General features: G+C 45.2%; 1 protein-coding gene across 24 annotated transcripts in view; it reads left to right on the top strand.

Annotated features, from left to right (window-relative positions):
• LPP (LIM domain containing preferred translocation partner in lipoma) overlaps window positions 1-27,046 on the top strand; it is a 353,260-nt gene that overhangs the window by 199,707 nt on the left and 126,507 nt on the right. For all 24 annotated transcript variants that reach the window (XM_054206282.1, XM_054206268.1, XM_054206284.1 and 21 more), the window contains one exon: window positions 19,678-20,352. In XM_054206282.1, coding sequence (XP_054062257.1) covers window positions 19,678-20,352 — 675 coding nt within the window. The remainder of the gene's footprint in view (window positions 1-19,677; window positions 20,353-27,046) is intronic.

Genomic DNA, 27,046 nt, shown 5'->3' with positions numbered 1-27,046 from the left:
TGCATGTGTTTGTGTGACAGGCAATGGAGAATTCATTGTACTCCTGATGAATCCATTAAAAATTATTGGTCTCATGCTAATCGCTTAAGATCCTGCCTAGACTGGAGCAATACCCACCAGGAGCCTGATGAGCCCGAGGTTATGGTACGCACTCCTGCTCCTGATCTGGTTGCAGTGTTTGGTGCTTTCAGATGAAGCAGTGGTGGGTGAGGAGGTGGTGACTTGCAGGAAGGGCAGGTGAAATGCCTGTGCTGCTCTGGCACTTAGATGCTAGTGTTTCAGCTCATAGTTGCTGAGATTTTGGGTAGGAGGAAAAGTAAAAATAGATCTTGAAAGCTATGGGAAATTTGGCGTTTGGCATCTGAGTAGGAAAATGTGTGGCATTCAGCATCCACCGGGAGCTTTGCACTCAGTCGGGCAAAGAGCTAGAGGAGCTGAAGAGTATGATCTTCTGTCCATTTTAAGGCAGGGATATATCACTGCCTTTTAGACCATCGGGGCTAGTGCTTTGCAAGGGATGTCCTTTCCCGGGCTAAGCTGGGAGGTGAGTAGGCGGCTGGTTTTGCGGAGCTGTTTGAACGCAGGAGAGCCCAGAGCCCCATTTCAGCTCTTCCACAATGGACCAAGTCCCCTCCACTTCTGGGTTGGTGATGTCGCAGTTGAGTTTCTCCCTGGCCTTTGGGCTGCCCACTCTCGGGTCACCTGTGGTTTCAGATGAGCAGGAGATGACGTGGAAATGCCCCCCTCTTGACAGGGGTGGGCATTGACTAAACCCACTGTTGCAGTCAGCTCGTGGCCCAGGCGCTCCACTGATGTAATTAATGCTGCATGGGGGTGAGCGATTACTTCTCTGAAGCCCTCTGCAGGCTCTTTGGAGTCTGCCCGTGCGGCATTTCTGTCTGTGTGTCCCTCTCCCATTCAGGGTTGGTGGAATGACTAAGTAGTGCTGACGGCATTAGTTATTGGCCTGTATTAATTATTTCCGCGGGTTCTATTTACTTGCGTGTTCCCTATGGGAATGCTGTGCATACAGATCACAGCAGCACTTAATTTTATTGCAGTGAGCGGCTGAGATTGGGGAAGGGGAGGGGGAAGAGGAGAGAAAGGGTCGTGTATGCGTCAGCCCTGTCAGGCTTTTCCTTCTGTTTCATTTGTGCTGAGGTTTTTATTATCATTAAGCCGATTGTATCTGTGGCACAAAGGGCTGAGTTACCTCGGTAACCACACTAGCTGGGATGGTAATCCATTTATAGCATCACTGCTCAGGTCTGATTAAATTAGCATGCTGATGACGTAAATGCTTGGCTGGGTGATGCTGACGAGGCTGCTCCTAATAGGAACTCTCGCCCTTACATTTATTCTCATTTATTTCATGAGACCCCTGCAGGAAATGTACAGAAATAAGGCTACAGATGATTGACTCTTGTTTTCAGAACAACTTGTGCTGCTAGCAACAGACAGCGCTTTATCTGAATGCAGACGGCAGCCTGCACATTTTGCCTTGTTTCCTCCCGCTGCAGAATTCCCCACGCAGCCCTGCCGAAGCAGAGCCCCGGTCTCTAGCCCTGCTTGCCATCTGCCACAGCAGCAGCGGGAGCAGCTCCTCTGTCTGATGGTTTATTTCCAGACACCGCTACAAAAGAAATAAAAAGGGTAATAATAAAAGAAAAGGAACACCCTGGTTCTTTACTCCCTCTTGTGAGTTTCCTGCAAACACAGACATCCTTTGAGTCATTCGAAACAAGCCAGTTATTTATGTCTGAATTTTCATCATTGAACAATAATGTTCAGTGCTAGCGTTTAATACCATGTGGATCAAATGCTTTCAGCATCTTCTGTCCAGCCCCCTTGAGGGAAAACACTGACAACTGCATGATCACATAGCTGTGCCTGTTGTTTGATGAAGTGGTGAGAACAAGAGGACTGAGAGTTGCTGAAACTCCTGGCTTCCCTTCCCAGCCCTGCCTCTGATTTACTGGATAAGCAGTCTTTGGGGCAGGCGGCTTCCTAGCGGGCTGTTTTGGGCTCCCAGGACTTCAGTTTTTCATCTGTGAAAAGGGAATTAAAAAGGATGCCTTATTTCTTTTTTCCTTTTTTTGCAGGAGCCATGGGAGTGATTAAGTGCATTTAAGTTACAAAAGTATTTGGAGATCCTCAGGTGGAAACTCTGAGGTTCTGAACAATTTACCATTTCAATTGTCAGGTTTGATTTATCCAGTCAGAATAGAAGGATTTAAAAGGAATTTTTGAACAAAAGCAGTTTCAAGATGGAGGACTAAAAATGCAATAAATTTTAAGTAGCAATAAATAGTTTGGCGTTTGCCCTGGAGTGGGAGCAGATGTGGCTGCACAGAAACCACTGGAGCTACACCTGCTTTGAGTCGGATTTTGATGTGGAAATCTGTTATTTGTGAAATAAAGAGCGTGGCTTTGAGACACAAACGTGAACAGGCCAGTACGGTCATTTTCTGGGCCTGCAAATTCTCATCTAGAGCTTACGGGGCTTTTCCTCGGGAATGCTGGGGGAAGAGGGATGCTGGTTGGGTGCATGGGAGCCCTCTCCCCATGTCTTTCCCAGACACGGTCGCTCTCTTTGGGAAGTATTCAGCTCTTGGGGGACCCTGCCTAAAATTTCAAGACATTACTCTATAAAGACGAGGGGCACTGAGTTTGTCAGTGGCAAAGCTTCACCCGCCTGGCAGCCAGCTGAGACGGAGCATCCGGATGCTGCTCCGGTTGCTCAGCACTCCCTACTCAGCGGTGGGGAGCAGCCGGGATAGGGATGCTCCTGCCCGTGACTCGGTCCGAATGGGATGCACGTGTGCTCCAGCCGTGGCCCCGCCAGCACCACGCTGAGACGTTGGCTCTGCTCACCAGCCTCCTGCCGGAGCAGGTGCACTTCATTAATGAAGGTATTTTGAAGGGTTTGATTCTACCTCTGGCTCAGTTCAAAGCATCCCTCCATCAAGAAGTCCCGCACCCATGGCCTGGGATGCTGTCACACAAGCTGGCTGCGTTTGTGTATGCTGTACGGGACATTAATCCTCGCAGCAGAGAGATTAAGGACCTAACGGGGCTGCTGCCTTGAAAGAGCCTTACCCTGGGGCTTTCCTTTAAATTTAAACTTTAATGGCTAATGCCATTAATTTACAATTTCCAGCGTAAAATTGTAAAAGCCACCAGGAGCAGTGTGTTCAGGAGGGGCTGTGGTACTCCTTGGCTGGACTCTGCCTCCTCCAGAGGTGACGGGCACAAGCAGCATTTTGCTGCTTAATTTACTGGATAATTTTCAGCTCCTGGTAGAGTGAGCTGCCTCTGACGGACTCATGGTGACCCACTCAGCACATGAGGTGATGGAAACTCTTATCAGAAATGTCCATCACTCAGCAGGGGAGACCCTAGACTGTACTGAGGCTTGGGAAGTCACCTCCTCAGGTCCTCATCTCTGCTTAATAAGTAAATAATCATCCCTCTCTTAATTACCACCCTTTGTTTACTTAACCCGTTGTGCTGGGGCTGACAAGGGTGGATGGAGAGGAGGTGGCCATCTGTGCTCCAGCAGCATTCGTGAGCTGCCTGGCGATATTATGGCATCAAGACCATGCCTCTTCATTTCAGGAGCATCATAAGAGCCTAGCTGAGGTGTGAGCCCCCCTTTTCAACTTTTTTTTCAAAGCTTTATCCAAAATAAGATTCCTGTTTTGGTCTGAAGGGTCTGCTACTGACTTGGTTTGCTGAAGGAGAAGTTACTCTGGCTCTGACAAGCTCAACTCAGACAACGACCACAGCGCAGGAGGGGAAGTCCCACTGAAATTCCCCTCCCTTCCCCACAGGTTTCTGTGATTTTTGGCATGAGTGCGTTGCCTTAGAGTGCCTGGAAATTTTCATTATAGGTGAGCAAAATTTCAACTCATTTGTCTACCAAATTAGAGCAAGGCACGGGATGAACAGTAATAAAATTCCTCTTTATTGAAACAGACCCATTCTTGCTCATTTGGAGAAAAAGAAAAGCCTCTCATGTTTGCATGTGTTTTGATTTTGATGCTGCTCAAGCCTGGTCCCTCTCCTCTCTGAAGTCCTTGGGATATTTGTATTTTATTCCAGGGGGAGGGGAATCTGTTGGCAGAATTTGGTTTAACACCATGGGGATTTCTTTTTATTGTTGGGGGGGAGAGTTGTTTTTTTAAACGTTTTTATTGTTCTAAAGGAAAGTTTGCTGCTTATTATCTCGCAAGCTTTTATCTGGTGCTGAGTCATGGAAGTGAGAGAATGTGTAGGCGTCTTAGCATAAGAGAGAGTAATTCTGTCATTTACATTTACAGACAGTTATGCTTTCCAGAAAACTTTTTTTTTTGTGGGTTGCAAAAGTGATTAATCTGCTGCTGAAACTGTCAAAGGAGGTTTTCTGTTTAAGAATTTTTTGAAAGAGTGAAAAATCTGTTTCTACTTATAGGAAATAATAAGGTAGAAATTGAAATGAAAAAAAAAAATCATACTGAAAGAACAGACAAGAACATGTTCTCTTTCCTGATGATATTTTTCCTTTTACTTTTTATGTATCTATCCATCTGTCTGTCAGCCTATATATCTGTCTGTCTGTCTCATGGAAAAGTCGTGTGGACTTTGATGGATACAAAACTAAATATAGTAGAATTATGGCTGATGTCAGCATTATCAGTTCCAGCTGTTAAAAATAGCATGGGATCACTTTAAAAATCCGTTGTATTTTCTCTTTAGAAAAAACAAAAACAAAACCAAAACATATTTCAGTTTCTTCCTAGTTTTCCATCAGGCTGTTTAGCTTTTATCATGTTTTAAGCTTTTTCTGACATCTTGAAAACTACTTTTTTTTAATGAAGTCCAAAATGCTCAATTAAATATTTCTCTGCAGAAGTAGTAGGATAAACTATTTCTTTTCCTTCTTACTTTTTTCTTCTTTTTTCCTTTTCCATCTTCTCCATTAAAAAAAAATGCTGGAAGGTTTTTCTTTTATTATTTAAAAAAGAATTAATTACAGCTGGGGCAAAACCTTTCCTCCGTAGGATATATTCTCAGTGGTGAAAACTGTAGTGCTGTTGGAAGGTTAAAGAGAGGTTACTGGTTTCAACAAAATGTGTAGAGACCATTGAAATCAACGGCACGATCTGCTGTGATTTTTGGTTGTTGTACCCGTTCCTAAGGACAAACTGGACGTGAAATATTTAGCCTGGAAATTTAAGTTTTTTTCTAACGAATTGGGCGATGATGTTTTCAAGTGATCTCTGGCAGAGTAGGGGTGGGGGTACAGAAGCTCGAGGTGCATTCAGCATAGTTTATAGTCCCTTTATGAAGCGTATGATACGCTGTGTCTGCCCAGCAAAAAAATTCTTTTGGGGGTTTGAGTGCAGCTGGTGCTGTGTGGTTAGTTAGAGGCAAGGTAGCTAAAGCAGGATGCTGTGCTGCAAACTCTAGTTGTCCTAAGTATCCTTGGACAGAGAGAATGGGTACCCATCATCTCGCTTCCCACCGAGGAGAGCGTGCGGGGCAGAGAGGATGTCCTCTCCGCGTCCCACCTAGCTGAAGCCCTGAGCCCAAACCCAAATGCCATGTCTGCTGGCTTGCTTTGGTTAGAAGGGTTGTTTTTGGCGTCTCCCTTGTCCTTGTTCTGGTTAAAGTGTCTGCTTTCCTCATCCGCCATTTCTTACAGCTGCTTTTTCCTCCTCCCCAACCATAGTAGCTTCAACTGTGGTCCTTTGGCCTTCAGCAGGAAATGGTTTGTGCCGTGTAAGAGGAATATTGATTTTTACATCACATGGCCCATGAGGCTTTGGAAATTTCTTCCCGTTAGTGTGGCTTATCTCTGGCTAGGAAAAGGTGAGCTTTGGGTGCCGTGGGATTTCCCATTCGGGTGAGTGGACTCTGCGTTTAGATGTTTTCACTGGAAAGCCATGTGCTGCAGCTGGACTTCTAAATTAAAGGGGGGAGGGAATTAACCTGGCTTAACCTAAGTTTTGACAATTCCGTTGAGAGGCCAGTGACTCATTTAGAGAATTCGGCGAGTCCACAAGGGCTAGAATGATACTTCTGAAAGCTTATAGAATGTCATTGCTTTGTGTTTTAACAATTGGGTCCTGCAGTGAATTCTTGTGGGTTGTTATGGAAAAGAGATTTATTGATGACTTGTGATGCCAGGACTCTTGCTCCGTGCATAATATTTTTTTTCTTAAAATACAAATACGTCACGAACTGCAAAAAAAAAAAAAAAAGCATTGCAAACTAGAAATTAAATATGATTTAATCCTGCCGTAAATTCAGACCGAGACCTGAATTCTCGCCACTCCCCTCAAGTTCAGGTTTGGAGCTTAATTTGACCTGTGACAAACAAGAACGAATTTGACCTGTGACAAACAAGAATGAAAGCCACGAAACTCCGGTTTGGATCCAAAATTCCTTGCAGTTTTTGGGCGTCCACTGCTGAGTTTTGGAGAGCGTTGAGCCCTTGTTAGAACATTGTTGGAGCCAAGCTGCTCAGAAGGACTAAATTAATACTCCCTAGTCCCAAAGTTTTTAGCATTTAGCACTCCTGCCCCAGGGCTAGAAAGTCACTGTTTCAAATTCTGAAGTTAAAAATGTCAAAATCAGTTAGGCTATAAATCCCAGTAGCCATCAGTATGCATTTATACATCCACCACAAGGAAAGAAGTGAGGAGAGAGGGAGGATATGCCTGTTTGTTTTGAATTAGCACGCTTGTTTTTAATTGCTAACGCAGAAGCGTTTGTGGGCGGGTGCTCAGGTCGGGGCGCACAGCTGGCCCGAGAGCTGGACTGGTTGATGCCGCTGCCGTTACGTGCCGAGCTGGGTGCTTGGAGGTGCTGAGGTTTAGTCCAATGCAGGCTGTATTTAGCCTCAATTATAAATTTCATTTGCTTGCTTTCAGCTTGCAGCAGTATGAATTGTCAAGATCTCCTTACGTGTTGAGTTTTAAGCAAAGCTAGACGATTATTACCTGGAGGAGGTTAGATCCGTAGGCTTCGTTACAGTTTGCACAGAAACCTCCACTGTGTTCCCAGCGGGGAGAAAACCCCTCCAAATTCCGAGGCAGCAGTAGGCCAAATCCTGGTCTGCAACAGGCAGTGTATTTGGAGTAAATCTGCCCAAGTCAACAGACGTGCGTAAGCTGGCACCGGCGTCTCTGAGGTCAGAATCTGGCTTGATACAAGGCACCTTTTAAAAAATGTAACTTGGGCAGCAAGAGGTACTGAAAAGTATTCAGGTTCTCAGCTGTGACTGTGATAACCTTAACCCAATCAGCAGCCATGGAGCAAATGTCTTGGGATGTTATTTTGGTCTAAGAACAGTGTAAGCGAGGAAAATTGTAAATCATAACTTAATCGGGCTCATTAGGTCGTTGTTGATTAAGTTTAGCAACCTTTTTGTTTGTTTGTTTGTTTGTTTTTCCTAAGACTGCTGAGCTGCGAGGAGTGTGGCATAGGAAAAAACCTGGAATTAAACTAGTATGGAGGTCTAAGCTGCATCAAAAAAAGTTGATGTTTTTGGGCTAAGTATATAACCTATTCAGCAGTATCAGTTCTTAAAAACACAGCTCTTGCATTCCAGTTAAGAATGGAGAAAAGATTTTTTTGTTCTTTGTTTTTTTGTGTGTTTTTTTATATTAAGACTTACAATGGCTATTTGTGGTTTTGTTTCCTCAAGGCGTATTTAGGAAAACTGGATTAATTTATAATGCCATTTGCAACAGAACCGAGCCTGGTGAGGCAATGGATTTGACACTGCTTTACACAGGCTTTTTAGAGTGATACTGTTATGATTCTAAATTTTTACCAATGTGTCTTTTCAGTAAACACTTTATTAACCTTACATTTAATGTAATTGTAAGTTCTCTATGAAGAGAGCAAAGCGGTGAGGAAAGTGATTGCTCTGAGTTAATACCTTAATTTAGAAATAGTCTAACTTTCTGTATTGTTTTATACTCAAGTATTTCTGTGGTATAGATGGCATTTTTTCTTGTGCTATAAATTAATGCTCTCTCTTTCTCTTTCCTGACTTGTTACAGTACTGCCCTGGTGTTTTGACTAGACGTGTCGCAGTCGGTAAATTCTGTGTATCTTGGTGTATGTATTTATATATCTATAGAATAAATTTAAAAGCCACAGCAGGTGAAAGAAAACCTTTCCAATCAGATTTCTCAACATCGTACTTGGAACTGCAACATTGTGGAAAGACTAAGGTATTTGGGTGATAACCCAGGCAGACGGATAAATGAGGGAACGTTCCACTCCACTTCCCAGAAGGGGCCATCTGGGAAAACAGTTAAATTTGACCTGTTGTTGGAGCTCGTCAGCCTTTTGGAAAGGTGTACATTGGACCTAATAGGAAAATAACCTCTCTGTCACATCTGCCTGTCTTTTATGGGTTTTTTTAGTTGAGCTGTTATTTTTTTGGTGAGGCTGTATAGTTTTTCTCTGCTGCTAACCACTCAAGTTACTAACTTGAATGATTTTGTAGCCCACTGAAAATATTGGCAGATGATGGTGGGTTCTGGACCTCAAGTGAACCATAAGAAAGCAGATGTATGAACACGGAATTGTTCGCCAATGCATCTCCTCTTCTGTACTACTATTCACACGGGCTTTAAAATGTGGGGAAAAGAAGAAAAAAACCACATGGATTTCACAGGAAATAGAGGCAGTACTAACATTCGAAAACATTTATGCCCTCTGGTAGGATAATTTTTTAAATCTGGTTTAATAGAGCTTTGGAATTTGAAAAGATAAATAGGTTATAAATGCAAGCAATGCAGCAAATAAATGGAATTGTAAACAAATAACAAGTAACACAAAGTAAACCAAGTAGTGTCTGAGTGCGTATGTATTTCATATTATTTTATGTGTGCATATGCACACTCTTTTAATGTTCTCTGGAATTAATAAGGGAAGAAAGCTTGCATACTCTATAAACACTCTAAAACTCCTTTGCAATTTAGTAGGAAATGAGAAGCTTTTATAGAGGTTTTAGATGTTCTTTAAATCCGTTGTTCAACACACAATAGGAAATGATAACTTTTCCATGTAAGTTTTAGAAGACTTCTCCAGAAGACTTCATGAATACATGTATTTTGTCTTGTCACTCACAGGTGCACATCCCTTGCCCTTATTCACACATCTTCCATTATACCTTTTTAATCCTTTTTTTATAATCATGATACACATCCGTGGATAGCAGCATAATCTGTATAACCCTTCAACCTGCCCGTATTTATCATGTACATGAGCTTCTTTTCCATTACAAATAGCAAGTTATAAAAGGAAGAAAAAAACGTTTTTAAGTCTGTGGACCTTGTAATTATGGTACTTAACCTTCACTAGCTTAGTAATAGCAAAAGTCATAAAAATACTTTGCTTACCCAAAGTTCTTATTTATAGGGGGGTGGGGGCTTCCCCATTGTCAGGCAGGGCAACATTTTGCCTAAATTAAGCAAGGAGACTTGTTCAGCCCGTTAGAAGGGCTCAGTTTGCTGAATGGAAACGCTTTGGACATTCCTGTGTTGCTAAGCCTTAGAGAAGGTGCTCCTTAAGGAGCTTGGTTTCACTGCTCCATGTGCATAGTGACTTGTCTTCACACGGTACCGCTCTACCCTTTTTGTGGTCTTCTGTTCCAGGACTGTATTCAGTAGTTCTGTGTTTTGATGTAACCAAAGGGCTGTGGTGCACAGCTCCTTATGTAATTTACTGCTGAGTCCATGTGCCACCGATTCAGGCAGTGCAGGGGGCTGCCATTGCATGGTCCTGAGGTCCAGATTGGTGGCAATTTGTCATTTTAGTGGTAAGTCGGAAATTACAGAAATATCCCAAGACGAATTCAGGAGACATTTCATTTCTTATGACTAGTGTCTTCTGTAGCTTTTTGGCAAAGATATTTCTCATGCTGATATATGATGTTCTTGTAGATGAAGTTGCTACTACGTTTGAACTGGTCAAATGGAATTGCTTGAATAGAAGAGTTGTAATCGTAACTAGCCCTTTCAATAAATTAGGCGAAAATGACGGCCCTTGACTGTTCACCACAGCTAGAAGTATTTAGGTCAATTGTTTGCACATCTTTTAAAACTAGCCTCTCACATAGTCCTTCTCATAAATTCCAGATGATCGCTCATCAGAAAGGGAAAAACGAATAAAAAAGCTCATAGTAGTCATCGTAGTGATAATAGTGATAATATTGGGGTAAACAAATAAAAAAGTAAATATGAAACTGCGAAGGAAAAGCAAAATTCTTCCCTGGCATAACACTGTTGTGTTTTGGAGACCAAACTTTTCAGATGTGTTCAGGCTCTTTGGAATTAATGGAGTGTTGGAAAGTGGAAACCCAGGTTGCCTAAAACACTTGACACCCATACTGAAAGCTGAACCAAGGTGTGTGTCTATAACTGCATGTGTCAGTTGTGAAAGGCTGTTTTCCATGATAAAATATTGGAGGTCAACTTGTTATCACCTTTTCTTTCGTTCACCCTCTTCTCCCTTGTGTTTCAAGCTGGGCTGTCACAAGGATTACAAAAGAGGTTGTGAACAGAAACATTTACAACTATGTTGACTCCTTTTCCACCCGTGGTAGCAGCTGAAAAACAGATCAAAGCTCAGAAGCAGTTGTGTTCTTGTAACACTTTATGGCATCTGTAAGGTATTCTCTTCATTTGAGAACCAGAGATGAACACTTTATTAGATTTCTCCTCTTCTTCTTTTGGTATAATGCCTAGGAGCAATCTGTTCAAATACCTTGATAGCTTCTGGTGATCAAGCCAGCAAGCTGAATCCCATATAAACACATCTGGGAAGTATGAGTGGCTGCTGATCCGTGCACAGCCTCCGTGACACTCGCTTGTCAGCTGTAAGCTGGAAATGAGAGAATGATGAAACTGTGAAGAAAAGCTTCACCCGATTATAGCGTGTTTTCACTGAGGGTTTTAAGGTTTTGGACCAGACTTCAAAATTTTGGACTGGATTCTAAGGGCATTGTGACACCTAAAGAAATCTGTGTTGGCAACTGAGCTGTGTGCACCACACAGCAGCAGTGCAGAGGGGACTGACGTGTCCGCAGTGTGCTTGGCCTACTACCTGGACCTGCCCCCGGGCTGTGACGGGTTGGCGGGAAGGGCCGGCGGGGCCGGGCGCGCGGCGCGGCCTAACGGCTGGGCTGAGGCGGGGAGGCTGTGGGGGGACGGGCCCTGCCTTCCTCAAAGGCCGGTCTGCTATCAGCACCCAGCCCCCCGCTGCCAAGGAGAAGGGCAGAGCGGGGAGCAGCGGGGAGGGCAAGAGGCTCAAGCCCATCCCCTGGGTGGAGAAATATCACCCCAAAAACGTGGATGAAGTCGCCTTCCAGGATGAAGTTGTTGCTGTGCTGAAAAAGTCCTTGGAAGGTGCTGATCTTCCCAATCTGTTGTTCTATGGCCCACCTGGAACTGGAAAGACTTCCACTATTTTAGCAGCGGCTAGAGAGCTCTATGGGCCTGAATTATTCCGGCAAAGAGTCCTTGAGTTAAATGCTTCTGACGAGCATGGAATACAAGTGATTCGGGAAAAAGTGAAGGCTTTTGCTCAGCTAACTGCATCTGGAAGCCACTCAGATGGTAAAATTTGTCCTCCTTTTAAAATTGTAATCCTGGATGAAGCAGACTCAATGACTTCAGCAGCCCAAAAAAAAAAAAAAATCGGGGAGGTCCCAGCTGACTGAAGGCTAGCAAATGTGACACCCATCCACAAGAAGGGCTGGAAGGAGGATCCGGGGAACTACAGGCCAGTCAGTCTGACCTCGGTGCCTGGGAAGGTCATGGAACAGATCCTCCTCAGTGTCATTACACGGCACATGCAGGAGAACAGGGTGATCAGGCCCAGTCAGCATGGGTTTGTGAAGGGCAGGTCATGCCTATCAAACCTAATATCCTTCTATGATAAGGTGACCCACTTAGTGGATGAGGGAAAAGCTGCGGATTTTATCTACTTGGATTTTTGCAAAGCTTTTGACACCGTTTCCCACAGCATTCTCCTAAACAAACTGGCTGCTCATGGCCTGGACAGGTGTACTCTTCGCTGGGTAAAAAACTGGCTGGAAGGCCGTGCCCAGAGAGTGGTGGTAAATGGAGTTAAATCCAGTTGGTGTCCAGTCACAAGTGGTGTCCCCCAGGGCTCGGTGCTGGGGCCGGTTCTCTTTAATATCTTTATCAATGATCTGGATGAAGGGATCGAATGCACCGTCAGTAAGTTCGCAGATGACACTAAACTGGGCGGGCGTGTTGATCTGCTTGAGGGTAGGTTGGCTCTGCAGAGGGATCTGGACAGGCTGGACTGATGGGCTGAGACCAATGGTATGAGGTTCAACAAGGCCAAGTGCCGGGTCCTGCACTTGGGTCACAACAACACCATGCAGCGCTACAGGATTGGGGCAGAGTGGCTCGAAAGCTGCCCAGCAGAAAAGGACCTGGGGGTGTTGGTTGACAGCCGGCTGAATATGAGCCAGCAGTGTGCCCAGGTGGCCAAGAAGGCCAACAGCATCCTAGCCTGTATCAGGAATAGTGTGGTGAGCCGGACTAGGGAAGTGATCATCCCCCTGTACTCGGCACTGGTGAGGCCCCACCTCGAGTACTGCGTTCAGTTTTGGGCCCCTCGCTACAAGAGGGACATTGAGGTGTTGGAGCGTGTCCAGAGAAGGGCTACAAAGCTGGTGAGGGGTCTGGAGGTCAAACCTTATGAGGAACGACTGAGGGAGCTGGGGTTGTTTAGCCTGGAGAAGAGGAGGCTGAGGGGAGACCTTATCACCCTCTACAACTACCTGAAAGGAGGTTGTAGAGAGACGGGGGCTGACCTCTTCTCCCTGGTGACAAGTGATAGGACGAGAGGGAACGGGTTCAAGTTACGTCAGGGGAGGTTTAGATTGGATATTAGGAAACGGTTTTTCACTGAAAGGGTTATTAAACATTGGACTAGGCTGCCCAGGGAGGTGGTGGATTCACCATCCCTGGAGGTGTTTAAAAAAAGGGTAGATGGGGCACTTAGGGACATGGTTTAGAAGTGGCTTTTGTTCAGGGTAGGTTAAAGGTTGGACTTGATGATCTTAAAGGTCCCTTCCAACCTCAGCGATTCTATGATTCTATGATTATGAAGAAGGCCAGAAAATCCTGTATGTTGAAAATGCATCAGGTATGCTGAATGGGGGCAGTGCATCTGCCCAGGATCTCTGGACATTCAGCAACCCATCTGGAGCCCTGTCAGGACTCTAGGCATCTGTAAGTCCCAAATGAAAGGCCAGATTTGTCTTTTTCACCCAGATGTTATTTCAAACAAAAAAAGAGGATATGTTCAGGGGAAACTGGCCATACATTACCGCTAGCAAGGCAGCTTGTTCAAATACAGAATTTGAAGTCAGCAGGAGTTAGATGTGTCTGCACATCGGGAAACCCCGTAAAATGCCTGTTCACGTTTTCAGGTACCTAAAGGCCTGGGCTTCAAAGCAGAGCATTTGATTTTTCTCTGAGGTTATCCTTCCCAAACTGAGGGGGAGCTGGGATCTGCTGCCTCAGGCAGGAGGGAGACTCGGCCCAGCCACTGCTCCTGGCAAGGCAGCAGCTCCAGTTCCAGTGGGAGCCACAGTTCAACATGGAGGTGGAAAAGCGGGGTAGGAAAGGGTGGCCCACCCACGTCACTCTCCGTCATACATGGGAAATGCCTTTGCAGCCCAGCCTCTCAGTCTTGCACAGTGTGGCAGGGTCATGGCTGATTGTCTGAGCTGCTGGCACTCAGAAATCCCCTTGGTGCACAGCACTAGCTGAGCTTGAGTGGCAGTGCACTTAATGCGGGGAAAAGGTATCTGTTCTTCTTACAGTCACATCAAAATTACCTGCTTATTGTGGAATTTGTCTCCAGTAACTTGTGCTGTCTAAATATTCAGTGACTTGTCTTGGCTGTTTTTACGCTTCTTTTACAGTCAGTGGAGTGAAGTACATTCCCCCAGTGGATGATTCATCTCCCCTGTTTTAGGCTTCAGTATTAGAATGGGATAAATGACCCCACGGAGGTGCATTTCACAGAGAGCTTTAAGCACCTCCAGCTAGCCGAGGTGAATGCCAATCCACGGCGTCAGGAGAAGCCAAGTTAATTTTCCACCCTTTGCTGCCTTTCCTACCCAGGCCACCACCACTGAGCGATACTTAAAAGATTTCAGCTGGCACGTGCCTGAGCTGGCCCCGTGTTTCCGTCCAGCTTGTGCCGGTGGATCATGCAGGAGAGTGGCTGAGTTAGGAGGAGAGATGCTGCACCAGCGCTGTCAACAGGCAGCCCCCTGGGAACGCTCCATCCTGGGTTCAGCCCGCTGGTAGTTTCCAGGTTTCAGTCTTTCGAGGAGGAAGGGTTGTTTTATTCCTCTCCTAGAGTAACAGTGCCTGAAATGCTCAAAAAAGGCAGCCCCAGCTAGAGCTGTAGTTCTCAACCTATGCTCTGCAGACCCTGGGGGTCCGTGGATCACTCTTAAGGTAACTAAGAAGAATTCAGTGAAAGGTAACTTAAAAAACCATGTTTATTGTCAGCAGATTAACTGTCTCCGTAAAGGAGCTTGTCTCTTCTGAAAAACATTTGGGGGCTGCTGAGCATAAAGGTTGAAAACCACTGAGCTGGAGTAATGTGTCTTTATATGTGATAATTTGACAGCTAAAGGGCTAAAACTATTCAACTGTACCTTTATGAAAAATGGCTGGAGAATTGAATAGAATGTAATAAACTTTGTGTTGGCATTTTTGATCCAGTCTGTGAAACTGAATAGCTGAAGGGATTCTATAGAAAACACTCTACAAATGCACAAAATAAAAGGAGAATGAAGTCCTTTTCATAAGGATTCCAGCTGACCATATAGAATCGTGCTCTTGGTGTAGACTACTGTTATTTTGTACTCTTTTTAAGATTTAACCCTGACAAATGGTGTAGAATTATAGGTTCATTTCTGTAGAACAACAGGTTTCATCCCTAGTATCAATGTGATGACTTTGTAGTTGTAGGTGTACATTGAATTTAATTTAAGATCTATGTAAATAATTTCTACAGAATGAAGAATCACACAGATACTCAGGATTTTGGGTTTCCCCATAGGGTAGCTTTGAATCCAGATACTCAGCTTTGACAGTCAGACCCCTAGGACACCACAGGTTTATCACAACACCATAGATTTATAATATGATGGTTGGTAGAAGAAACTCCTGCAAATGTTTATAAACTTTCACGGCACTTAAGAAGACAGGGCAGGAGTTACCAAGCAAAATGACTCCCCTCATGGTTACACACGGTAACTTTTTTTAGAAGTGTTTTGGGGGTTTTTTCCTCCCACATTGATTGAGTTTTACTTGATTTTGTCAGTATTGGTTCACCTTTATTTGAACTGCTGGATAATTCATTTCTGGAAGAGGCAGTACATTTAGGTACTTCCATCTGTGTTTAAACAAGGCTCTTGTGCTTTCCCCATTAAAAAAAAAAAAAGATTTTGTATTATAATGCTTGTGGTACATGAGGTTCTGAATTTAACTCCTTCCTACTCTAGTTTCTCTTAACAACTCTGCGTTATCAGCACCTGGGGTTTCTAGTTTACTCTCCCTTTGCAAATATGAATTTGCAAGAAGGGGTTGATGGTAAGTAGCATGGTTCTAATTTGCACTTGCGAAGTGTGTCAGACAGTTTCATCTAGTGCATGGCGAGCAGAGGAAAGCCTGTCTTCCTCTGAAAACAGCCCTTAGAGGATGTCGGAGAGTGTGTTTGGCTGCGACAGTCGCTTGCAAATGCAATATGGTTTTGAAATGAGCTGTCCAGGAGCTGCTGGAGGAAGGGATGCCCGCGCTCCTCTGCATCCACCCTTTCTCTTTGTTTTGCTCCTTTTTCTTTCTCCTATTTCTGCTTGTTTTCATGCTTCTGGGCGGTCACTTGGATGTGCTTTCGGATGAGTCTACTTCGTTGTGCTTGGAGAAGTTCTGTGGACTCATTCAGATGGAACATTTGTGATAGTCATCTGTTTTGCTAGGACGGTACCCAGTGATATAGGTAGCCCTTTCCAGCTTTCTGTTCATTACTCCCTCTCCATCTACCTGGTATCTTTATAGCCTCGTCCATCCCTCCTGTCCTCCTAGTGCCTTCCAGACATCTGTTGAAATCACTCTTCCTGTGGTGTCTGAGTACCCTTTTCTCATCCTTCCGCACATGCCTGTCCTCAGAGCAGAAATCTTTTCCATAGTTCATGCACATCTATAAAGTCTTTTCTTAATCTCTTAATAATCTAGAGGTTTGAGCCTGGGGTGATATTTGAGTGCATGGCTGGACATACAGAAGGCTGGTCTGCGGCCACCCTTCTCTCTCTCAAGCAAAAGGGCAGAGGATTTACGGTGATACCTCACCTGTGCCCTTGCTCAGAAGCTACAGCCAATTTGTGTCTCCATAAATCATCAGTGCTCCAGTAGCATTAAATTCCCTCTAACCTGTCCCATTTCTCTACTACACCACATTAACTAGCCTTACACCCTCTTCCTCCCCCTGAAGCCCAGCTTTCATCACATACTTGCCCAGCACCCTCAGAGGAATTCAGAATGAGTCACACAGGGCGCCTCTGGGGACTCCTACTGATGCAAACTTCCTCCTCCTCAAGGCAGCCTGTGGTTTGAATGCCACAACGCAGCAATACTTGTTAGCTTGAGCCTCTGCTGTGAAGTTGATGGCAAAGCTTGGTCTCTGGCCCCAGCATTCCCAGCTTGCTGCTTTCCTTCACTGGGCTTTGGTGCACGAGGGGAGACATCGTCTTTGTAGAGTCAAACCTGGGAGCTGCTTAGAGCCTTTCAGAATGCCAGACAATAGGCAGTGAGGGGTTTTTTGGAAGAAAGGGTTATTATTCGTTCCTAAGGTGTATGCCAGTGCAGGCAGGAGACTGGCATCAGCACATTAAGTGAAGTGTTATGACGATATTTATATGTAAGATTAAAGTCCCCTGGTTCTTGGGATGGAATAGACTTCAACTGCAAGAGCTTTACTTAGCAGTCTGTCATCACCTACTTCCAGAGTCTGCATTCAGAAATATAAGATGTGATGAATAGGTCTCATTTATGTTGTTTTGGTTTGGGCTTTCGCCCTCCCCCTGATAGGCCATTGTCTTTGAAACGTTATCTACCTTTTCCCTCTTCACATGGGAAAAAAAAAGCTTTTCTGGTGGTAATTACACAGTGCTGTGTTATGGACCTTTCATCCCATTACAGTAAGTGGACAAACTACTGTCATTTACAAGAATGAAATAGGTGAGGAAATGGGAAAAGTTTCTAGCACTCCTGGGCATAAATGCCAAGCTGACATGGGAGAATAATTCCAACAGAAAGCAAATTTTCTTGCTAGCAATGAGCACTGGTGCAGTTGTGCTCTGAAACCGGGATGGAAGAATGCCTGCTCCTTCTCAGGTGTTTCAGAAATAGAAGAATCAGGCAATATTAATGGAGGGCTACTGACCCTTAACCTGTCTGCCCTTGCATTTCAACTGAGACACGCTTCAGCTCTTCCTTGCTCTCAGTTTCAAAATATCTTCAGTGTGCCTATGTACTGCCTTGTCATGGATCTGTTGGCAAGGTCAAGGTTCGAATACATTGAGATGTTTTTTCTCCAGCAGAAATTTGCTGCCCTATTATTCCCCAGCTCTCCATACACACCTTTTACATTTCTCAAAACAGATTGATGCTCTTATTTGCCTGGGTTTTTTGCTCATTTATAATGATTCCTCGTGGGAGGTTTACTCTCATGGGAGGTTTGCCCTGAAGGTGTGCAGGAGTAAGGTCTTTACCAGTGCATTAGCAAAAATGTATTTGCACATCACCATGGAAGAGCTACCGGTTGGGTAGTAGTAGAGCTTCCTTGTTCCTTTGGTAGACTTGCTTGTAGGCTGTGGACTAGAAGTTGAACGGTTTGCTCGTATCTCCTTTTTCTTCATATTTGGTGGTTGCCAAATATGTTGGGTTGACAAATAGGTTGGGAGGGGGGTGGTGGTGGGTGGTGGTGTCTGCCTTTCTCCGCCTTTCTCCCATCGCCCACCTTCTATGGAAGGTGAGTTTGGTACCCTTGGAGACCCAGAGAAATGGGTGGTTGAAGTTCCTCTCCAGCCACTGGCCTGGGTTGGTTTGGCAGCAATTTATTGCCGCCACCTGCTGACCAGGCAGAGGATTTCTCTGGCCCTGGTAGAGCTTGTGCGTGGGGTATCCCGATGACCCCCCCACTGCTCTCTCCCTTGGCCTGTGGTCCCAGCAAGAGTGCGGTGGGGCAGTAGGCAGAGGTCAGGGTGCCTGCATAAAGCAGGAACACCTGGGGACAAATACAAGATTGGTCATTTAGGGAAAGGTGGCACGTGCCTTAGCGTGAACACAACCATTGGTGAGGACTGAGCTGTTCTGACTTTGGGCTGCTGTGAACTTGTAGGTTGTCAAGTAGATCATGGGTGAGATAAGCCCAATGCAGAAAATTTGGAAGAGGTATAATGTCATACAACTATCGTATTAAGTGCAGCAGCAAAGAAATACTGTTAAACTGCATATCTTCACTTTAATGCTTCTCTGTACAGAAAGGCATGGAATTCAGGTATACCCTTTCAGAAGAAAGGAAAATAGAGGGGGGCAAGAATTTTACCTAATTCTAAACTCCAGAAATTCAAGTTTGCTCTTGTTTGATTTAGTGAAAATCGAAGTGAAGTGAAGATTAGTGAAGATTTAATGGTAATCTGCAGTGTTCTTCAGACGCTATTTTACATTGTTAGCTCTTTAACAAAGATGTCCTTTCACACGGTGTTTTTGGACGTGGGATTTAAATAAGAGGTAAGCCAGACAAACAAGTACATTAGACAGAAGGATGTATGATGCCTATTAGGACAGTGTCACTGCACTAAATCTTTGTTTGGTGGCCAAGTTGCAGGAAGCGGCGGCCCTCTGTGAACCTTCTCCCTGACTGCCTGAGTGCTGCTGTGCCCAGGGCACTGGTGCAGGGTTACATGGCTGCCGTGGTGGGAGCTGACTTCTGAAGCTCTCGGGAATCCTGGCCCGATTTCTTGCCCTTTAATGAGCCATGTGTAACATTTGCCTTTGCTGGGGTCACTCCAGGCTTTCAACCAGCAGTGCTTAGGGGTAGAGCCAGGGACAGGGACACCTCCGTATTTCGCCTTGATCCAAGTTAATTCTTACAGCTTGGGAGCTGCTTTCAGGCCATCCCGTTTTACTGCCTCCATAGAGAATCTAATCTCATTTTCTCTGTGTCTCAAAACGGTCTTCTTTTCACAGGAATGCATGAGTTTCCCCGTAATTATTCTCCAGCGAATCCCCCTTTTTTTCACATTTATCGCTTTTTAGTTTGTTGGTTTTGCGGCAGAGGAGAAAACCCTGAGGAAAGACAAAACACCGTGCCTGGCAGTTCTGCTCGGCTGCCGCGGCACTGTCCCTGTTCTGTCAGAGCAGGGGAAGGTTGCTATTACCATGTTATACCGTGTGGTCTCAGGTACATTCCTGCTTTCCTTAGCAGTTTGGGTTTCTGTGCAGATGTTACTGTAAGACCCCATTTCCACTTAACCTCTTGCTGCTGGACCTGACGCCCGAGTGGTCCCTCCTGCTGACACTGTGGCTGTCTCCTCTCCTTGCTCCCTAGGGCTCCGGGACCTCCAGCAGCTCTGCCGCCACCACCCCATCCGTGTCCACCCCCGTCACCGGCCACAAGCGGATGATCATCCCCAACCAGCCTCCCCTCACCGCCACCAAGAAATCCACTGCCAAGGGCCCGGGGCAGCCGGCCCCCATCCCGGTGACTCCCGTTGGCACCCTGAAGCCGCAGCCGGTGCCGGCCTCCTACGCCACGGCCTCCACCCCCAGCCGCCCGGCCTTCAACGTCCAGGTGAGGACGGCGCAGCCCAGCCCGCACTACCAGCCGCCCGGCCCACAGCCCGCGCACTATGGCAGCCTGGGGCCCAGCCAGCCCTACGCTCCCCCGCCATCTCGCCCGCCCGGCGCCCCACAGTACGGCCCTCCACAGCCCCGCGGGCCCGACTACGGCTACACCCCGCCACCCTCCCGGCCCTCGGAGCCCTCCTACGGCTATGCACCTCCACAGGGCCGCTACCAGGACCCCTACTACGGGGGTTACGGGGGAAGGAACGGCTCCGAAGCACCCTACGTGCCGCAGAGCACCTGGAAGACCGAGCCAGCGTATCCTGCCAGTAACACCGTGGGCCAGGCTCCTCCCGGGCTCTACCAGCCGCCTGGCACGAAGAAGACCTACATCACTGACCCGGTGCTGGCCCCGCAGCCACCCGCGCTGCAGCAGAAGGTAGGAGATGTGGGTGCTCACCGGCCTCCCCATGGAACGGAGAGCCATACGGCTGACCGTGCCCTGGAACCCTTCCTGAAAGGCAGTGTGGGGGGTTAAATGGCACCTGTGGGGGCTCGGGACAAGTCTCCCTCTGTATGGCTTCTTAAAAGCTGGAAATAGGGAACTCCTGTCTGGTTTGAAAAGAGGCTTTTGTGGGGGCTTAGAAATGTCATCAGCCTCAAACAGGGAGATGGTGTCACGTGCGGAGGTGCGGTGTCACCCTGCGGGCAGGAGGGAGGTTTCAACCCTCTGACATGCCGCTATCTGAGGAGCTCGCTGTCTGCACCTCCGTACAACATTGCTGCACTTGGGTCTTCCCTCCTGGGCCCTCCCAGGATCAAACGAGAGGTTGGGTGTGAGCTGCTGCTCCATGTGCTTGCGGACACCTTCGGTGCACTGGACAAATCCCTCCTCTTCTCGGGCAGACAGGAGGTACGCAGGAGGCTGGTTTTGATTGTGGTTCAGAGTGATTGCGGAGGTTGACCTCTGGTGTGTCGCTGTTCAAAAAACACTTATCGCTGAAACCACATGGAAATGAGTTCCTACAGAGCTCAGCTCTGATTTTCCTCTCAGGTGATAGTACGGCGGGTGGCCTCCATCCACTTGAACTGGTGCCCAGACCTCATAAAATGAAGACGGTTTAAAATAGAAAGTTAAACTGGTCTGCCTGGTTTCTCTGTCTGAACTTTGACCCTGACTGGCTTTTGTCGCTTCTGCTGGTGGCCATCTCTAACGTGGCTCTGGGGGAGACATAGGCACTTTAGCTTTGTGGGGTCCTCATAGCTTTGACTCCACCAAAGAGTGAGGAAGGCCAAGCCCAGGTGGTGAGCCCATCGCTGCCCAGGCCAACCCTGATTCGTGAAGAACATGTCCCTGCTCTTCAGCTTGTGAGCACTCACAGGGAAAAGGGAAAAAACTTCTGACAGAAAGTCTGTCCTTTTGGCATTTCCTTCAGTAGAAGCACACAGACTGTTCTCCCTGAATTCCAGATTTCCTGATGGTGGGAACTTTTGAAAGCAAAGATGTTTCTCCAGGCGGTTTAGAGAGGGCAATAAATTACAGAAGTCCTTGAAATATTATCTACCAACAGCTAAGAAACTGCTTTTTCTCTTCTCTTCCCTTTCCTTAACAAGAAGCTAGGAGTGGGGAGAGAAGTAATAAACTCTCAGCTCTGCAGGTACACGTTATAGAGCTTAGATTGGAAAGTAGTGAAAGACACAAAATTTGCACATAGCCTTAACTGGTGTAAATTGTTGTGGTTCCAGTGGAGTCACTGAGGAAATGCTGAGGTACAGCGGATCCATATTTAGACTTTTATAGATACAAGTAGTCTTATATATATAAAAAATTTAAAATCTTTACTTCAGTCAGCATCTCTATGGAAACTCAAATCATCTCGAACCACAAACAGCACAAGCCTGTTAGTCTCATTTGCATTACAAAGCTGGAGGGACAATTTAATTTAGCTCAAGTTTGGGTTTTCATGTACGCATATATCTATATTTATATGTTCGTGTGTGTGCACATGGCATTTGCAAATACACATGCAGAAATACTTCATATATCTTTCTATAAAAATAATTTCAGTTCTTCTGCAAAACAGACTATTATCTGCTTGGTGATAAATCCCTCCAGAACTTTCATTCCCTTCCAGCCTGCTAAATATTTCACTTTTGACTTACAACTCTTCTCTAACATATTGGCGTCAGACTCCGCTCAATTGCTGCTTTGTAATGTATATAGTTTAATTGGTGAAGAATTGAAGGTGATCTTAGAGGAAATGCTCAGTAATAAAACGCCATATGCTTTGCCAATGAAGCAGTGTTGTCCACTTTTACTGCATGCTGTTCCCTTCCTTTGCTGTCCAACTCATTCATAAAATCAACTTTTGAAACAATTCTATTTAAAGGGGTAAAAAAAGGAAGGGTATGTTAGAACCAGATACCTGATAGGGAGAATTGCCGCTGTAATTTGACTTGTTGGCTACAATGTGAATTTTGATGTATTTTCCTACACTCAACTGGCTTCTGCATTTTGTTGTGTTTTGCCTTTTCAAGGTTGGTTTGAGGCCTTTCAGTTAAGGAAATTGATTTGAGAAGCCAGGGTAAGAAGGAGGCATTAATACATATCATGTAAAATGCAAGAAGTCCTTTAGGAATTTTTCTTCTTGCAAGGGAATGATCTTAAAATATAAAACAATTTCTAAATGTATTTTAGAAAGTGCCTTCTTAATTTTGAATACACTTTGTATGCAAAATATTAAGGATGTTGTAACAAATGCATCTCAGAAGTTTATGGTCCTTAATTCTAATACATACCATGATCCATCACCGTGAGAGGTAAAATTTTTCATTAAATTTGTTTAGGGTTTTTAAAGGATAAAAAAAATAATGGGGTTTTATATTTTGCATTCTGGCTAGGAAGAGGTTCACAGTACTGTGACTCTGTGTTTCTTTCTGCGTACTAATCGTGTTGAAGTCGCTGCTGATCCAAAATAAATCTGGATCGGTATGGGAACAGCAAATAATCTGTACTGGCTCTTAAAGCCCGCTGAGAACAATGAGTTTTACTCACACACAACACTGCGTTGCATTCTGTCCTTGGGCCAGTTATGGAAGTGAGAGTCATGCATGTGAAATCTCTGTGCATTTTAGTCTTTTGTAGCACCCCGTCTAGCATTAATGCCCAAGTCCTAGTTAGGAAATGAGCTGGTGGAGTGCATGTCCTCATTTAAACTTTCATGTGCTTCAGGGGCATTCCTGGCCAAAAACCTCCGGAGCTTTCTGCTCTGGGTGGTAGGTGGTGGGGCATCAGTGGAGTTGTAGGAGCATCAGTGGAGTTGTCAGGAGACCGTCACAGAAACATGTGACACAAACAGCTACTCTCGTGCGTTTTGCCAGTGGTGCCGTGCCTGCTCAGGCCAAGTCAAAATCTGAATCCTGTCTCTTAACTTCTCCTTTCCCAAAGGTCAGAGAGCACAAGACTGGGGTGTGTTATTAGGTACGCTGATTTCTGGCACCAAGGTGTCCACAGTAGAAAACAAAAATGGCAAAGCCAGTTTCTGACATGCAGAATTCCTGCAAGTTTGCCCTGTGGCCAAAACAGACTTGACAGAACTCTCACCAGTGTCATCAAATGTTTCTGTGCTGGTCTGGTTAAGATGCCAGATACCCTTGTCAAGCTCTCATATCTCCAAATATGTCTAGGTCCTTTCACTGTTTTTTGGTCATGTTTGAGTATTTTTGAGGCACTATTGCATGTCTCCCAGGTGGCTTTGTGGACCATTCAGGGAGCTCATGTGGCTGCTAGTGTATTTGAGGGGTGGCCACTGTAGACACCTGGGAGGTCTGTCCTTCCTAGATCTCTGATCCCTTGAATTCTCCTGCCTTTTTCTGAATTTATTCATAGGCCTGGGGAACCACATTCCCTCCCAAAGGGACCTGCACATTTTTGGCATCTAGACTGGGTGCCACTGAAATCACTTGAGACAGCTTGTGGTTTTTGTCCGGGATGGTGGAACTCTTAACAAAAACATTGATCTCTTGAGAGTGATCTGTCGATTTGGGGAGGACAAAAGTGTCTTGTAGCTCTGATTTACTGTAGCATCCAAATCTGTGCTCCTTTGCTGCAGATTTGCTGGAAGGAGTAAGGGAGCAGTGTCCCTTTGGTGCTGTGTCTGTTCTCACTGACATGCCACAAGTGTACGAGTTCCATAACGTGCTTAGCCCACACCAGCCACGAGCCCTCTTGTCCCCATTTACATATATATACAGGCATGGGTGCATACGGAGTATGACCTCCTCTCCAGACAGCCCTTCAGTGTCGTGCACCATTCCAGGTGAGCGCCGTGGAAATTAAGTGGGGAGACAGCTGGAAGTCAGGAGGTAAAATTAACGAGGCAGCTTATGCTTTTGGCATGGTTTAGGTGGTGGCGGCTGCTCGTGACGAGCAGACCTCAACCACTGCATTGTTTCTGCACTGCTGGCGGTGGTGTTTCTTTGCTGCCTGCTGCAACCAGCATCGACATGGTCTCGTGAAGCTTGCAGTGCCCAAAAGGGGACTGTGACGGCTTGCTGCTTTCTCATTTTACACAGCTTTTGTCAGTTTTTCCACTGATTTAATACCTGTGATGGAGACATTCACTTGGAAGTTTCATCTTTGCCTCAGAAACATCTACTCACCAGTGTTCTTTGCTATGACTGATGCACTTCTCTTGTAGTAGTTTAATAATTTTTACAGTCTGCCATCACTCACATAAAGTAGATACCTCCGGCACTTGTGTTTGAACTGAGACTAATGCTCTTGCTGTTTGCTGTTAATCTAGTGACTCGGAATTTTTTGTTCTCTGCAGATGAATAAATGCAATCTGCCAGATTCCCTCCTGCTGTCACAGGGATACATTCTTTCTATAGCATTGCTTTTTGCTTGTGGAGAGAGGCAGGCAGCTTGCTGTACATTGCCTGCCTCCCCCTAAGTGTCTTCTCCCCCAGAATCTCATATCTGCACCCAGGTGTCCTCTTTCCCAAAGTGACATGGGATTCAGAGACAGCGTGAAATGATGGCTGAGGTTGGTTTTCTGTCAGTGTGAGTCAGTGGCTTCCCATAGTTTTAAAATGCTAAAATGAAGCAAACCCAAATAAAATAAAAAAGGCTTATTTAAGATATTCTACTTTGGCATTTAATGAATTACAAAAGACACAAAGCTAATGTAAAAAGAAATAAAAGGTGAAATTCCAAAATTCAGAGTTGAATTTGTGATTTCAACGTGACATTTCAAAATTTCCAGATGAATATGCAATTCCTTTTTACCCTGAGAATAGCAACAAATGTCAAAATGTTGACATTCTTCACAAAACAGTAATTCCGAGTTCTAACCAGCACTAGCTGTATATCAGCTGCTGACTCTGTCATTGCTTCTGGGTGGATTAAATTAAATGCTGTTGCTTCTGTTAAAACAAGGAGGAAGGGAAGAAGGCAGTGATGTCTAAAAATGAGATGAGAAGCTCAGAGTTCGGACTTGGTGGTACTCTGTGTCATTGACAATGGTGTTTTCCTCTTCAAGGTATTATAAATCTCTACATCAAAATCTTTGTGGATTTCTTCAGGATTTTCGGGTGAAAAGGTGCTGGCAGTAGGTTGCAAAGAAGTGTTTTCAGAATGATGTGCTTATCCCGACTGCAGGAATCCGACATCGTCTGGTTTATACCCTAAACTTTTGAAAGAGACCAATTCTCCAGCTTGAAATGTGTTTAACACTTTCATTTCAGAACTTTACTGTTTGTTCTTTGTGTTATATTTTTATTATTTAAGCACGCCATATACTAGCAGGAACCAGCTGATGACAGAGCAATTAATCAGATTTTTCTCTTAGGAATCATATATTTGAGCTGCCTTCCTGAAATAGAGAAACAAACGAGTTGCCAAACAATTACCTTGAAGTTAAAGATAACAGGGAGCCTGCAGTTACAGGAGTAAGTCAGGTCAGCATATACTGAGAAACCAACTTAAATTTACAGCTTCAGGATGCAACTTTTGCAGCTTTAGCTTTTAGTCGGCCACAATGGGTTAGTAATATAAGAGGAATAATTGAGAAAGAGGCTTTTGGCATAATACCTGGATGTTCTTTCTTGCTCCTTCTTAAAATAAGCTGAGGACAATGCCTCCATACATGATAAGGCATTGGGCAACCTTGAAGTTAATTAAGGGCTCTGTTTCTGTGCTGTTTAACTCTTGATAACCAAGTGTCTACCTTGATAAATACTGCCAGATCATGTTACAGCCTAACAGATAAGGATTTTGTATCTGAAGCCATAAAATGTAATGAGCGTGTATTTACCTATAGATGGAAAGGAATATCTGTTGGGGAAGCTGGCTGGTTTGTGAGCAACAATGCTTGCCTGGGGCTGGCTGAGCTCGGGTCTCTAGTGGGCAGCCTGGACTGGAGCACAATGAGGCAAGGACGGTTGGCCTTGCTACTGGTTTACAGTTTTCAGTCCAAAAAGCATCACCCATAAAAGCGAGTGCCACTTAATTTGCAGGCATACTCTGGCTGTTGTGTGTGATGGTGCTTCTGATTATTGGAGGAGCTGTTTCCTTCCATTTTAAAATACACTCGAGCCCAACCACATCGTAATTCTTCCAAAGCCAAGGCACCGGAGCACGTGGTGAAGGTGGTGTTCTATCAAATAACCTCTGTGTTATTATCATTTGTTGCAGTGAAGTTAGGACATGAATGGGTGGGAAACTTGCCCATGATTAGGCACCAATCGATTACAAGAGCTGAGGAGAACAAGGAGCATCTTAGTGTCATTGGGTGACTTGTCTGTTTGAGGTGAGAAGGGCTCTGGCTGACCTGATGGTGATGCCAGTGTTAAGCCAAGGAACTGCTCACGATAGTGATACTTTGGGTGATGTGATATTTTGGTCATGTCATTTGGAGTGGATCATCCTACATTTGGGTGATGTTCCCACTGACCTCTGTGAAGCATATTTGTGGTTTTAATCCACTTCTTAATGGCACGTGTACACATAGAATCATAGAATGGTTCAGGTTGGAAGGGACATTAAAGATCATCTAGTTTCAACCCCCCTGCCATGGTCAGGGACACCTCCCACTAGACCAGGTTGTCCAGCCTGGCCTTGGAAACTTCTA

This window comes from Rissa tridactyla, chromosome 6 (assembly GCF_028500815.1).
Source record: "Rissa tridactyla isolate bRisTri1 chromosome 6, bRisTri1.patW.cur.20221130, whole genome shotgun sequence".
In the NCBI taxonomy this organism is placed as follows: Eukaryota; Metazoa; Chordata; class Aves; order Charadriiformes; family Laridae; genus Rissa; species Rissa tridactyla.
This window is presented reverse-complemented; position numbering and strand designations above follow the sequence as displayed.